The sequence below is a fragment of the Drosophila eugracilis genome, unplaced genomic scaffold, assembly GCF_018153835.1.
Source record: "Drosophila eugracilis isolate 14026-0451.02 unplaced genomic scaffold, ASM1815383v1 contig_722, whole genome shotgun sequence".
Lineage (NCBI taxonomy): Eukaryota > Metazoa > Arthropoda > Insecta > Diptera > Drosophilidae > Drosophila > Drosophila eugracilis.
This window is the reverse complement of record NW_024573616.1, coordinates 486,581-500,853: the sequence shown is the minus strand read 5'-3', so window position 1 is coordinate 500,853 and position 14,273 is coordinate 486,581. Positions and strand designations below refer to the sequence as shown.

The window sequence follows — 14,273 nt, the reverse complement described above, 5'->3', positions numbered from 1 at the left end:
TGACGTCTTAGCCAAGAACAAGGGTGGTTTTAAAAAATTTTACAACACTGGAAAATAAAGGAATAGTTAACCTTAAATTAATAAATAAAACGAATCCTAATTGCTGTAAAATTAACTTTCGTTAAAATTTAGACCAATTACTCATTTCTAACACCCAAAAGCTGGAAGCTTAGGCCACGTTTCAGAGAGCGCCAGCTTTTCGGCCAGCTTAAAGCTGCCTTTCGTTAAGTCCAAGCTTTTAGCCAGTTTAAAAAGACTCGCGCCTCTTGGCCAGAAACTGAGTCGGTAACGCTCTGCGTCTGCGCGCAGTTGAAACAAGTTAAGGAGACCCACCAGAAGAAACCCCATTTCAGTGCAGTGCTCAAGAGGGTAACTAGCAAATAAAATTAAAAAAAAAAGCCCTAGAAGGCAGTGACTAAAACCCATTGTTGGCCGCCGTTAGTGTGTTGTGTTCAATAAAAGCTGATAAGTTAATAGCACCACAAGTTTTTTTATATCTTCTTCGGACCATTGAGCAATTTTCCTCGAGGCATTTTCGAAAAGGAATAAACAATTAATTCAATATTTAAAGCATAAAAGGAAACCAGACACCAAACCACTGGACTCAACGATCGTAAGTTGATGCAATCGCTTTTATTTCTATTATTTTGTGGATTTTTTTTTCGGTTTTTCACAATCAAAAAATCCGTTATGTCCGTTTCTGGCATTGAGGAAGCTCAACAGATTTTGGCCAGCTTTTGGGGCCTGAAGACAGCTGGAAAATTTGCCATTGTCATAAGACCAAGAAACGGAACTTTGTTTGGTCTTCTGATGGCTCACGGCGATAAAGTGTACTGCACTTTTTTTGCAATAGCTCCGTTTCGATTCGATTCGTTTGTTTTTCTGGTCCACCAACAATGTATGCCTCACGATTTTTGCTCTAGACACGTTTCTAATTTAAGTTACCACTGACACTGACTGGTTTATATTTCTTTTTCCACACACATCAAAACGGTCACCCATTGTCTGCCATTTGACCACTAATATGTTCGATGTTGGACTCAATTACATAGTGTATTTTTCGTCTTAAAAAATACTCACATTAAGGTGTTATACTACGATGCCAGTTCATTAAACGTCCATTACAGTAATAGGAAATTAACCCGGTTTCTCCCTCAATTCGGTTGCTTATTAGCCGCCATCTCGTTTTAACGGAAACGGTTGGTGTTGTAAAAGACAAACTACTTGGTCTTATTTATGGTTAGCACATTTCGTCTTTTGATTTGAATTGAAAGGAAATACCTATGCTCCAGATTGGTTTATCACAAAGAATAGGAAATCATTAGATTTCATATTCTTAAAATCAAAGATAATACCTTTAAATTTTGTGTGAATTTACTCTTTGTATTAGTTAACATAAAAGTGATTCCCAATAATCACAGAACTTCCCATTTTATAACAATCATTGAAAAAATTAACATTTCAACGGATTAGTCATAGCAAAGACTAAATTCCCCAAAAATAAGTAACTTTTAAGTCATGGCAAAAAACGAAATATTAAAAAAAAAAAGCAAAATTTCCGTGAAATCTGTTAATAAAATAAAACTTCCCCCTTCTGCAATCTAATCACTAAAGTAATCTTATTAAATCTTATTGAGGCCGCAAAAATATGGCATCCAAAAGTGATTTCCAAAAAATTTCAAAGTTATGACAAATATTCGCCAAAAGCTTGAAGCTTGAAATCCGAACATCATCAACATTTCTCCCAAGCAATTCAACAAATTACTGATATTTCCAAATTAAGCGTGCTCACACACTTAAGCCTGAACCCATTAAAAAAGAGTTCGAGCCGCCGAATGCCTGGCAAGATAATTTCTTGATTTGCATATCGGAATCGATGTTCGATTTAAGGCCTTTAATTTCGCTTGTTTTCTTCAGCACTTCTTTTTATTGCAAGAGCAAATTAAAGAAGACCGCGATGATCCATCAAATTTTATTGAGGGCAAACGGTGGCCGGCGAGTCTCAAAAAATAATAGGTATCGCTGACTGGGGTGGAGGGAGGTTGGGGGCAAGTGAACAGGGAGCAGGGTGCTTTGACCGAATGACACCCACGCTTAGCTTTCTTTTCTGTAGTTGTTGGCCAAAAAAAAAACTTCAAAGACCCCAGCAGACACACACAAAAAAAAAGTGCAAACACACACAAGTCTTGAAGATTTTTTAAAGTCATGTTCAAATGTCAGCGGCAGATAAAAATTTGTATGTCTCCATGTTTTGGGAGCGTGCTGTCGCGCAGCTTTATCTGCTGCCAACATTTTGGTGGGCCCACAAAAAAACGCAAAGTGAGAGAAAATTCGAAAAACAGTTTAAAGTTTTAAAGTTGGCCAAAGCCTGTTGCTTGGCCATTGTTGTTACTCCTCTCCAAAGACATCGATTGACTTTTGTTGTTTGTTGTTCGCCAGGCGATTGTTTGGTCTGCTCCCTTTTCGGGCATTTTGGCATTCGTCCATTCATTCCGGGCATTCAATGTATCTGCACCATGTGGCCCCCCTTTTCTGAAGACTCTGCCTTTTGCCATTTAAATGGGCTCGGGCTTGGCTTTATTTGTTTACAATTCGTTATGGCACATTGCCAGGTCAGGCTTTAGAAGACAGATCAGCCACAAACGTGAGCCGACATAAATCTCAAAATGGGACAAATTTTTGAATGCTTTTCGGGGAAGTTTCCTGAGTAGCGGAATATTAGCATATTGTGTAAAATGATTGAATATACACTAGAAGAAATGTATCTATTGAATTGATATCTCTTAATACTTTTTTAAAACTATATACACTATATACTTTTATTATCTATTCATCTAATTTTCTAACAATCTTTTTATGGAAGAAACAAGGTATTTCTTTTTAAAACTTTGTAGCATCCCTTGGGACATTCATGAATTTGCGAAATTTTCCACTTTCATAGCTTTGTGATCTGTTATAATGGCCAAGTAATAATACAGATTCATCTCTTTTTGGGGGATTACTTAACCCGGTCATCAGCTCATTATCGACATTCGCTAGGCCCCTGGGCGGATCAGAAAATCTTATCCTAGCGACAAGCGTGAGAAATCCCGGCAAAACATCAATTACAGCACAACCCTGTTAACAAATTCACTCATTTAGCAATGAAACTAAAAGTGTTGTTACTGTCTGCGGGCCACAGAGCCGAACTCATGAAATGGCAACCCAGTTGACAGGCAGCTCCTGAAACGATGTTGTTCGTAGCCACCGAAGCTGGCTGGCCACCTTATATTTTTATTTTTTCTGTTTTTTTTTTTTTTTTTGCATCCGCCTCTGGGGCCACCGAATAGATGTTGATGTGGCTGCTGCTTTTTGCCTTATCCAGCACGTAACCAGCGATCAATCAAGAGTCTTGGCCCGGCCAACTCTCATCTGGGGTCTTTGACAATCGCGCCGGAATGATGCGCCGCGCAATTGCAGAATTTCACTCGAAGCCTAATTGTACGAGTACGTACAGTACGAGTGCCACGTAATTGGCAACGCCAAGGGTATTACATGCAGTTGCTGCAACATTTTGCCCAGCGAAATGCAAAAAAAATGTTGTAAATATTCAATCACGTTTCGTTCGTGCAACAACAGCCAAAGTCAGACCAAGCCAAAAAAAAACACAAAATTTAAATAAATTATGTAAATCTCTTCTGCTTTTTTTTTTGTTCAACTTTCCACCAAACTTTGAAGAAAAATGGGAAATTTATAGGTTTTTGTTTGGTATTTCCGTTTCGGTTTCTGGTGGAAAAATCCATTGTCAGTCGTGCCGGTCAATGCCATCTCAATAAATTATACTGGGCAATTCTCTGGAAATAATAATAGCAACAGCAAACAAATAAAAGTGCAATTATCCATCATGCAGATGTAAACGAGTTGCGATTTTATTGTTTTTCGCCAAGTCCCTATCGATCGTAATCAATTCTGTCGAGAGGCTTAGCAACCAATATACAAGCTGCTTAATTCTCTAAAGGGAACTGCTAGCCATAAAAGAATCTTTAAGTAGTTAGTTATCCAACAAGTTCCTGGAATCTGTATTCATAGCGAATGAACGGCAAACCGTTAGCCTTGACCGGCTTCAGCAGAAGTGCATTAACTAAATATTGCCTACTAACATTTAACAATTACGTGATGGGGCATCACAAGCTGCCAACAAAAATAGCATCGAATGCAGCGAATTCTCACACAAAACATTCGCACATTGTTGATGCCGCGTTGACAACTGACTGAGGCGAAGGCAAAGAAATCCAACGTGAAGTACGCAAAAGTAACAAGAAACAAGTGAATAAAAAACAATTGCAATTTTAAATAAGTAAAATCGACTTTTAAGATACCCTAACTGGGCTTTCTTAATGATAGGAATTCTTAAAAATACTTAAGTAAGGTAAATAAAAATGTTCGAATAGCAAAACTGTAATTATCAGGTACTAAAGCAAAAATTTAAGTTGAAAATCTAAACCATTAATTTGTTTTGCTTTCTTTACACATATTTTTATTACAAAACATTAGTTTTAAAACCCATATTTCTTACTTTTTTCATTAATTAAAAAAGCTAAGAAGAAAGAAAATTCTAAAAGCCAAAAGTCTTATAAAAATTTTAAGAAAAAGTAAGAAATAGTTTAGATAACTGATAATGTCTTCGAAAACATTGATCATCCTGTAGATTAACTTAGATTGACCCTAGCTAGGGTATCGAAATAAGTGGCAAGAAAAGAGCAAAGTGGTGCCACGCGCATGACGAATGAAAGTGAAAATAGGAAGTCAAGAGATGGCCAAAGAGCCATGAGACCGGCAACTTTGTGTCAGACATTGGCCAAGTTGGCCAGATATTGCGCGGCAGTTTCCTCCAGTTTCGCTGCGAATACGAATGCGATTGTCTGTTGCAAGCCGCCAGTTGCTAGCAGCCAGTTGCCATTGCAGTGGCAGGTTGCAGGTTGCAGGTTGCAGCAGTTTCCAGCTTTAGCTACAGTTCCAGTTGCTTTACTTTGCCACACTCGTTGATTTCTTGGCCGATTTCTAATGGCCAAAACCTCCCGGAGATGGCTGCGTAATATCGATGGGGGATGCCGGGAGGCCAATGTTTGCTTTTGCCGGCTCGTTATCCTCAGTGTTAATTTATGGCCTCGCTCTTGGCCAGATCCCCCCTCCCTTCACCTCTCCACCATTCCGTTCCTAGCCAGTTTTATTTATTAACTTTTTTACCAAATCTATTTCAACTGTATGTTTGATTTTTGCGTTTACCGGGCTTTTCTTTAAATTATTCATACACCTTGCCAGCTTGGTGCCGCTTGTCAATTTGACGCCCGAACGTGAAAAACTTTATGGTTCGTTTTTATTTTATCCGTTTTTTTTTTATTTTGTTTTTAGTTTGCCATCTCTTTAGCGCGTTTACCGTTATTTTTGTTTTATTTCGAGCAAAGAAGTTAAACCGAAACCGCGAAATCATAGCAAACCCGTTCCCATTCGAAGTTGGAGGTCCATTGGCCAAATTAATGACTCCAATTTGCCGCAATGTGTTGAGCATTAAATTTGTTATAGTTTTTAGTCGCTTATCATGCTGGTTTTTTTTACAAGCCAGGGAAGTTGGAAATTGGCGACTCAAATTAACTTAAAATCGATGTGAAATTTTTGAAAATTTCTCAAATGGCTTATTGGCTTTCAAGGTGTAATTTGATGAAGTGGTTAATACGACTAATGACATTCTTTAAAAGCTTTGAGACATTTTAGTCACTTAGTTGAGTTTATTTAATATGCGATCATAAAGATTACAAAAATCATTTAGCAAAAAAATATGGAAAAATGTTTATATGTTTTCACTTCCGAAAAACCGTAAAGTCGAAAAATGTTATTTAAAAGTTTCCTAAATATACATTTTTGCTAAACTGTTTGACATACAATTTAAATCTTTTTTAAAGAATATAAAATAGCCTATTAGTTAAGTTAAATGCCCATTCTCGAAGCTTCTGACAAAGACCAGATCAGATCCCACCCCATCCAAAGGTGGACCTTACACAATTCACCCGAACTCACATGGCTATATCTGGCGTCTTTGTAGTGGCACGCATAAATTGCATTACTTTATGATTATTATTCTAATAAATGCACAGTTCCCACATTAATAAGCACCCGAAAAAACCAAGCCTAAACAAATGGCAGAAGCAGCAGCGAGATAACTGTATAACAAGGCCCAAAAACCAAGCCTCTATCTGCGGTATTGTTCACACTGACTGGGGCTGCCTGATTGACTGGCTGACTGACTGACTGACTGACTAAGTGACTGATTGACTGGCTGACTGACAGCTCAAAGAAACCTTCAAACGCAGCAATGAAGACAATGCCAAGCAATATCAATGAAGCTATCGTGCGAGTACAGCAAAAAACCACAAGAAGACAACTGCAACTCGAGTTGGTTTTAATCGACACTCGGTCCGCCTCAGTGCCCAAGATATTGTGCAGCATGCCTTACATCCGATAAAGTTGTAAATAAAAAACAAGTCATAATTATGGCAGCTCTATTGATAATCTTGCCAGATTATTTACGCAGGAAGTGTGAATAATCAGATGATAACAAGAAAAATTGTCGTTGTCTTATTAAGTAATTTTCATCATATTCTCACCATTAAACAACAAGCCAACTAATGATTTTGTACAAAATTATGTCACTGTGGTTTATCAGGTCATTGGGGCTGTAATCTCTGACTTTATGAATGAAAGTTTTATAGTCTTTGTCATCGTACTTACAAGTATTAAGCAACTTTTTTGTGAAGAGAGAAAGTGTTGTTAGATTTTGAGTAGCAGAAACGCTTTACTATTTTCTAGATTTTATTAAACTATAAATTTTTTATTTTACTATTGACTTAATTCTGTAACTAACTGCTTACTTTCTTGTTATAAATAATTCACATAAGTAAATTATCTTACAAATTGTGGTAGTCCCAAACTCGTATCCCTAGGATTTTCCCACAAATTACCATTAAACGCCACGCAGAAGTGGACCAAAAAGCGATTCGCAACGCAAAACTTGATCCGAACAACTTTTGATTTTTTGATTTTCTGCTGCACGACTTTTGCACGCGTTTTTCTTGGCGTTTGAAGTTCGCCTGTTGCAACTTAGCCAGGTTACCTGGCTATTTCGGAGCCTGCTGGAAAACTGGCTGCGAGGTCAACTGCCTCTCTTTTCGATTTTCCACGCTCGCGTGAGTTGCGTATGTTCTCCGAATGTTTTTGTTTTTATTTCTGCTTCGGCTGTGCCACAGCTCCGATTCACTTTCGTGGCATCCTTCAACTTTAAAAGCGAAAGACACCAAAATGCAATTGAAATGAATGAAAAATCGTGTTCCAAATGTCAGATGCGAACTCCATTGTGGCACCCAAAAACAGACGAACTGTAGCAATTGCATGATCTTCTCGATCTCCGCTTAGGTGATTCTCTTTTTGTTTTTTCGCTTTTTTGGTTTTCTGTTTTTGGATGGATACAAATTGCAATTTGATTGCTTCAAGCTGTTCGAGTTAATTGAGGTCAAAAGCGTTGTCAGCATCTTCCAAAAATGCACTGATTTCAGGGATCGGTTTGAATTCGGTTGCTAATTTCTTTTTTGGACGCTAATTAATCACCCAAAAAGGGAGTGTGAAGACCAGTGTTGGAGGCAAACAGTTAAGATATTTGCAACACATAAAAGGAGCTAAGAACGGATCACGTTTCACTACATTCAGATTGGCTTTGGAGTCAATCCGTTCAGCCGGCGGTCAATAATCGAGCAATCGACCACCAACGAGACGAACAAATGACATAATTATATTGCACATTACTCAACCGTCGTTGGCTACCGTAATCCCAGGCAGGCTCATTGCTTCTGTTTTAGGCACAGAGCAAGCGGCAATTTCGAAATTTCAAATAGGAAAGAAAAGAGTGGCCAACCAGACATTTTTGGCCGGGCTCGGGGCTAAGGTCATGTGAAACTATGCAGCAGAAGCAGCCAAAGTATCAGCCAACTTAACAAAAGCCAAGCTCGGATGATGAGCTATGACTTCTGTCCGTCTGGCTGTCTGGTTTTGGCCTTTCGGTAATTGCCAATGCTGGCGGCAGTTTCCATTTGTTTGCCAAATGGCCAAGATATAAAAAGTGTATTTTTTGATTTCAATTTCATTTGGTCTTTTGTGTTTTACTTTTTTTCTGTTACTTTGCCGCTTTTTGGTGTGCATTGGGACAGACGACGACGCCCATTGTTTCGGTGGGTACTCTTATTAATTACAGTACTGCTGCTGGAGCATTACTTTGATAACTTTTAGTCTTTGTCTTAGTCGGCAAGGTTAAACAGAAGTTCAAGTTGTGGTTTTCAAAATTTTATGACTTTGCCCCATGGCTTGGCGTTTAATCAACTGGAAATTAAAAAATTAAACAAGCAAATAAACAATTTAAGCCATTATATACAGATTGAAAAATTATTTTCAGATTAAATTATTAAATATATTAAAGAGCTTTTTGTAAGCCAACTCATTTATCGATAGTTCATAGTTTGCTGACTAAAAACGGGGGTTAAGTTGTAAGGAAAACAAAAGACTTAGAACACAAACGTAGATTGACTTAATGGATATTATTGACTTAATAGATGTTTAAGCTACCAACAAATAAGTGTAATTATTATCCAATATATTTTTATGTTGTAGTTTAAGTTAAGTTAAGTTTATTGGTAGTTATATTTTTTTATGGTTCATCAAAAAAATAATTTTTTACTAACTTCTTAAACTAATCCCTCTTATTGCAGTCCATCACCATGTCCGCCAGCCACTCTGCCTGCGATTGCTTGGTGAGCGTGCCCACTGGACCCACCCTCGCCTCGACATGTGGTGGCAGTGCCTTCATGCTTTTCATGGGCCTCCTGGAGGTATTTATCCGCTCTCAGTGTGATCTTGAGGATCCCTGTGGTCGGGCCAGTTCACGGGTAAGTTAATGGCCCCAAAAAGTGGCTAACCAAAGCTCAAAACTATATTATTATATATTATTACAGTTTCGATCGGAGCCGGACTATGAGTACGATTTCATTGTCATTGGCGGTGGCTCAGCGGGCTCTGTGGTGGCCTCTCGACTCTCCGAGGTGCCCCAATGGAAGGTGTTATTGATCGAAGCCGGTAAGGGAAGTTGCCCCAGCAACATGTATACATTTCTAGCAACATAAAATCACGTTGCTCACGGGCAATTAAAGGCGCGTTATGTGGCATTTGTTTAGAAGTAATTGAAGCTTAACAGCAGCAACAACTGCAACAATGGCAGCAACACTAACGTGCCACTTGGGCAAGAGTTTTGCGGCAAAGAAGCAACCACAACTGCCACGAGCATTATGTAAACTAAACGAGCTGCCACCTCAGCCCGAAGGCAATCTCATGCCATGCAAATATCTTCTCTCTACAGAGGATTTAGCTTCGCTTCGAGCTGAAAAGGTGTTCCATTTCGTTTCGCTTGACTTGGTTTTTTTGCATTCAATAATTGTTGTTGTTCCTCACAGGCCATTTTATGAATGAATAACGAATCATCGCGAATCTCTGTGAGTGTGTGTGTGTGGTGGTATTGAATTCTACTTATCGGTGTCGATATTCAATGCAGTGCATTCACTTTGCCTTAATTAAACGCAAACATGCGGCAAACTCAGCTTAAGAGGCTTTTTAGCACTGCATAATTTTTATTTTATCGTACATACGCTGTGTGGCACGAGTTATGAGTTAACTTGTAAGTTTACGGCCCAGTTAAAGTAATTGCAAATATGAATTAGACCTGAGTTCACATACTAAATATATTTAAATTGATCAATATAAAGTATATAAAATAAAATATCTGGCACAATGGGACTTCATTCTGCTTATCTGTGTCAATATTCATCGCAGTTCATTCACTTTCTTATGAGTTTATATAATGCCAAGTATCAGTTAGGAACTCTGAGTTCACATACCAAATATATTTAAATTGCCAAGTGAAATAAATAACTTAAGATAACTGTGTCTTATAGTTATAATTACTTATTTCAAATTTTGCATCAGCTGTTTTTTTTTAAAAAAAAAAATTATTTTATTTATTCTTAAGACCAATATAAGCCGCATGTTAAGTAGTATCTCCCATTTTTTTCTTGACCTAAAAACCGTCATTAATCATAACTCCATCGCTAATGTCTTAATAAGTCAGCAAAGTGCCTGGAAAATCACTTAAGCTATCTTCAGGCGTGGGAAAGCGTTCTAATGGCTTCATTAAAACTGCCCCATCAGCATTCTCGGATCGGCTTGGCTTACTTTGTGTGTTTTCCCTAAGTTTTCCCATTTTTTTTGCGCAAAGTAATTGTTTATAGCGACACTTTTTACGCCTCGTCACTAATTACACTAATTACGGGCCGAAAAACGCGAAAGGGAAACACATTCGAAGTTGTCGTCAATGCGTCGGCGTTAATTATACAACAATGCCTGATGCTTGGGCCCGAAGTGCAATTAGCCGTGGCCATTATAACCTGGCTTATTATACGACTATATCAGAATATGAACAGCGATAGCTACTAGCTAAAGTGGCTTTTGTTTCGTTGGCTAAGCTTAATTCTAACTGGCCTGACATTAGACATGCAACTTGTCAGATTCAAGTCAATGCCAAAAGCATGCCGGAAAAAAGTTTAAAAGGTTTCTTTGATTGAAGAAGTCAGCCCGGTGCCTGGCACACTGACCTCTGGAATGACCTCGCCGCAGGGTAATGGCTTAACATTTCGCCAAGCACGTGTTTTAAATCGGAGATTCAACCCGGTTACTTAAAACTATATACAAATTATTTACTTAATGATGCTGCAAATCATTGGTCACATTTGGTGAAATAATAATTTAAGTAAATTTCAAGCTGTAAATTAACTTAAAAGACATTGGTTTCAAAATGTATTTCTTAAATTAATATAAATTTAATCACATTACCTAAACACATTCTTGAAAATATAATTTAGTTTTCAAATTTGAAATATACGAATACTTTTAGCATTCAAGCTCTTGGCAGAGTTATGAGGTTAGTATTTATGAGAAGATGTTCGAGTTCGTTCAGACTGCAGCCTGTTTATTTGCTTTTGCCTTTATTCGAAGCTAATTAGAATGCGTATTCCCGGTGTTAATTGTTTTCTTTAATCCCGTAGCGTAAACACCAAGAAACGCATTTGTTTTTATTTGCCCGACACCGACATATGTTAAGTGTTGCCGCAGAACAAGTTATTAAGAAGAATTTCGGGAACATATATAACGCTTGTACTCAATGAATCACAGCCAGTATTTGTGGCTCTTTCTTAATTTTGGCTATTTTGTTTAATTTTCCTTTTGTTAAAATTCCAAGTTAAATTATTACTTCAGGATTTTGCGGTAAATGCTTTTTTCTTTCGCTCCCACGCTATGGTTAGCAATCAAAGATTCCATTTCAATCGATTTAATTAAGCTGGAGTCGTGGGCTCAGCGGAAATTCTAGAACGCTGATTGAGCCAATATACTAATTATAATGGATTGCCATGGGTTAAGCAAAAGCGTGCCTCAAATGTCCCAAAACCCAAATGGGTTTCTGCCCACCCAAGAGCTGAAGGTTGAATCGAAGTTTGTTTGTACTGCTTCTTAATGGGCAGTTAGGGTCTATTAATCAAGACTCACGACCAGTTATTCGAAGTATCTTTCGGTTTGTGGGGGTTGCAAAGGTGCATATCTATTACCAAACCCGGTAGGAATTTAGCATTTAAGATTTGCAAATTTTAAAGCTTCCGACTGGGTAATAATTATATAAAGTTATAAAAAATATCTGAATTATTATTATGAAACGAAATCTAATGAATAAGTTTTTATGATAACTAATCATAACCCATGGAGTTCAGTTTTTAATTAAGATTTTTAGTTAGAGATCAGCATACCATAGTATAAATTAAATTAAATATTAAAAGGTTTAAAATATAACTAAAATATGCTTCCTTTGTCTCGCTTTTTTTTTAGGTGGCGATGAACCTGTAGGTGCCCAGATTCCCTCCATGTTCCTCAACTTTATTGGCAGCGACATCGACTATCGATACTCCACGGAACCGGAGCGAATGGCCTGTCTGTCCTCGATGGAGCAGCGCTGCTATTGGCCACGTGGCAAGGTCCTAGGTGGAACCTCGGTACTGAACGGCATGATGTATGTTCGCGGCAATCGCGAGGACTACGACAACTGGGCAGCCCAGGGAAATCCTGGATGGTCCTACGACGACGTCCTGCCGTTCTTTAAGAAGTCAGAGGATAACCTGAACCTAGATGAAGTCGGCACGGAATATCATGCCAAGGGAGGTCTGTTGCCAGTGGGCAAGTTCCCGTACAATCCACCTCTATCTTATGCCATTCTCAAGGCCGCCGAGGAAATGGGTTTCTCTGTGCACGATCTCAATGGAAAGAACTCCACCGGTTTCATGATTGCTCAGATGACTGCCCGTAATGGCATCAGGTATAGCTCAGCTAGGGCTTTCCTGCGACCGGCTCGCATGCGTAACAACCTGCATATTCTGCTGAACACCACGGCAACCAAGATCCTCATCCATCCCCACACCAAGAATGTCTTGGGTGTGGAAGTTAGCGACCAATTTGGCAGCACGCGAAAAATCCTGGTGAAGAAGGAAGTAGTCGTAAGTGGTGGAGCCGTCAACTCTCCTCAACTCCTACTGTTGAGTGGTGTGGGTCCCAAGGATGAACTGGCGCAGGTGAATGTGAGAACCGTGCACCATCTTCCAGGTGTCGGCAAAAACCTCCACAACCATGTGGCCTTCTTTACGAGCTTCTTCATTGACGATGCGGATACATCACCATTGAACTGGGCTACAGCTATGGAGTACTTGTTGTTCCGAGATGGTCTCATGTCTGGCACTGGCGTCTCGGATGTGACAGGAAAAATAGCCACACGATGGGCCGATAGTCCGGATCTTCCAGATCTCCAGATTTACTTTGGTGGATATCTGGCCAATTGTGCTCGTACAGGACAGGTTGGCGAATTGCTCTCCAATAACTCCCGGGCCATACAGATCTTCCCGGCTGTTTTGAATCCCCGATCTCGAGGATTCATTGGACTACGCTCCGCAGATCCTCTAGAGGCGCCGCGTATTGTGGCCAATTACTTGACCGACGAACGGGATGTGAAGACCTTAGTGGAGGGTGTCAAGTTCGCTATTCGCATATCCCAGACATCGCCGATGAGACAGTATGGCATGCGAATGGACAAGACGGTGGTCAAAGGATGCGAGAAGCTCACCTTTGGCAGTGATGCCTACTGGGAGTGCGCTATTAGGCAGAACACGGGTCCGGAAAATCACCAGGCGGGCTCCTGCAAAATGGGTCCCAGCAGCGATCCAATGGCCGTCGTCAACCACGAATTAAGGGTCCATGGCATTCGTGGACTCCGCGTCATGGACACCAGTATAATGCCGCAGGTCACCTCTGGTAATACCCACGCTCCTGCCGTGATGATCGCCGAAAAGGGCGCCTACCTGCTGAAGAGGGCCTGGGGCGCCAAGGTCTGACGCGTGGATGCGACGTGGACGTTGCATAGAGTAATTTAATCAGAATCCAAGCAAAAATTACTGCGATTAAAATTTTAAGCGAAATTACACTTAAGGCCTCTTAAATCGAAAACTAATCCATTCTATGTACTATCTTGGTATAATCTAATTTAATCCGATCCAATCCCATCCGAAGGTTTCTCACTCTAGGCACACCGCGTTGCGCGAGCTCCATTAATGTTCTCTATAAGTTAACTACTGTGACCCACTGAATATGCAGTCGAACTTCTTTAACTTAACTTTTAACTACATCAAAATCAATTAAAAGCCAATAAAAAATAATAAAATTTATGTTCGGTTTGATATTTTTTTACGTTTTAAATTTAATTAAAACTTTTCATTTTATCTATTTTATTGAAAGCTTCAAAATTGTTAATACACTTCGAGTTAGAGAAGTTCGGCTATATAGATTTTGTTTAACGTTCGCTTTGTAATATTGACCATTAAGTTGGCCAATTAAAAAATACACTTATACCACGTAATTGATGTCAATTTTGCGTGTCCGTTCTAAACAACTATATTTTAACTATATAACTCTTGTGACCCATTGACAATGTAAATTTCGATTAACGTTCATTTAGCAATTTATTGGATGAATGTTGTCCTATATTTCTGTATACGCGTATATTGCATGTATTTATTGTTCGATTAAAGTGCAACAATTTAGTTTAACTATCAAAC

General features: G+C 39.0%; 1 protein-coding gene across 4 annotated transcripts; it reads left to right on the top strand.

Annotated features, from left to right (window-relative positions):
- Positions 1-272: 272 nt before the first annotated feature.
- On the top strand, positions 273-14,264 carry LOC108116206 (glucose dehydrogenase [FAD, quinone]). 4 transcript variants are annotated; one of them, XM_017227988.2, is made up of 4 exons: positions 273-613; positions 8,790-8,966; positions 9,033-9,153; positions 12,004-14,264. In XM_017227988.2, the coding sequence occupies exons 2-4, from the start codon at positions 8,799-8,801 to the stop codon at positions 13,590-13,592; spliced, it is 1,878 nt and encodes a 625-aa protein (XP_017083477.1). In that variant the 5' UTR covers positions 273-613; positions 8,790-8,798; the 3' UTR covers positions 13,593-14,264. The 4 variants fall into 4 exon arrangements, with proteins under 4 accessions (XP_017083477.1, XP_017083478.1, XP_017083475.1 ...); XM_017227989.2 differs by having other exon boundaries at positions 12,004-13,553; XM_017227986.2 differs by lacking the exon at positions 273-613 and adding an exon at positions 4,173-4,408.
- The last annotated feature ends 9 nt before the right edge of the window (positions 14,265-14,273 follow it).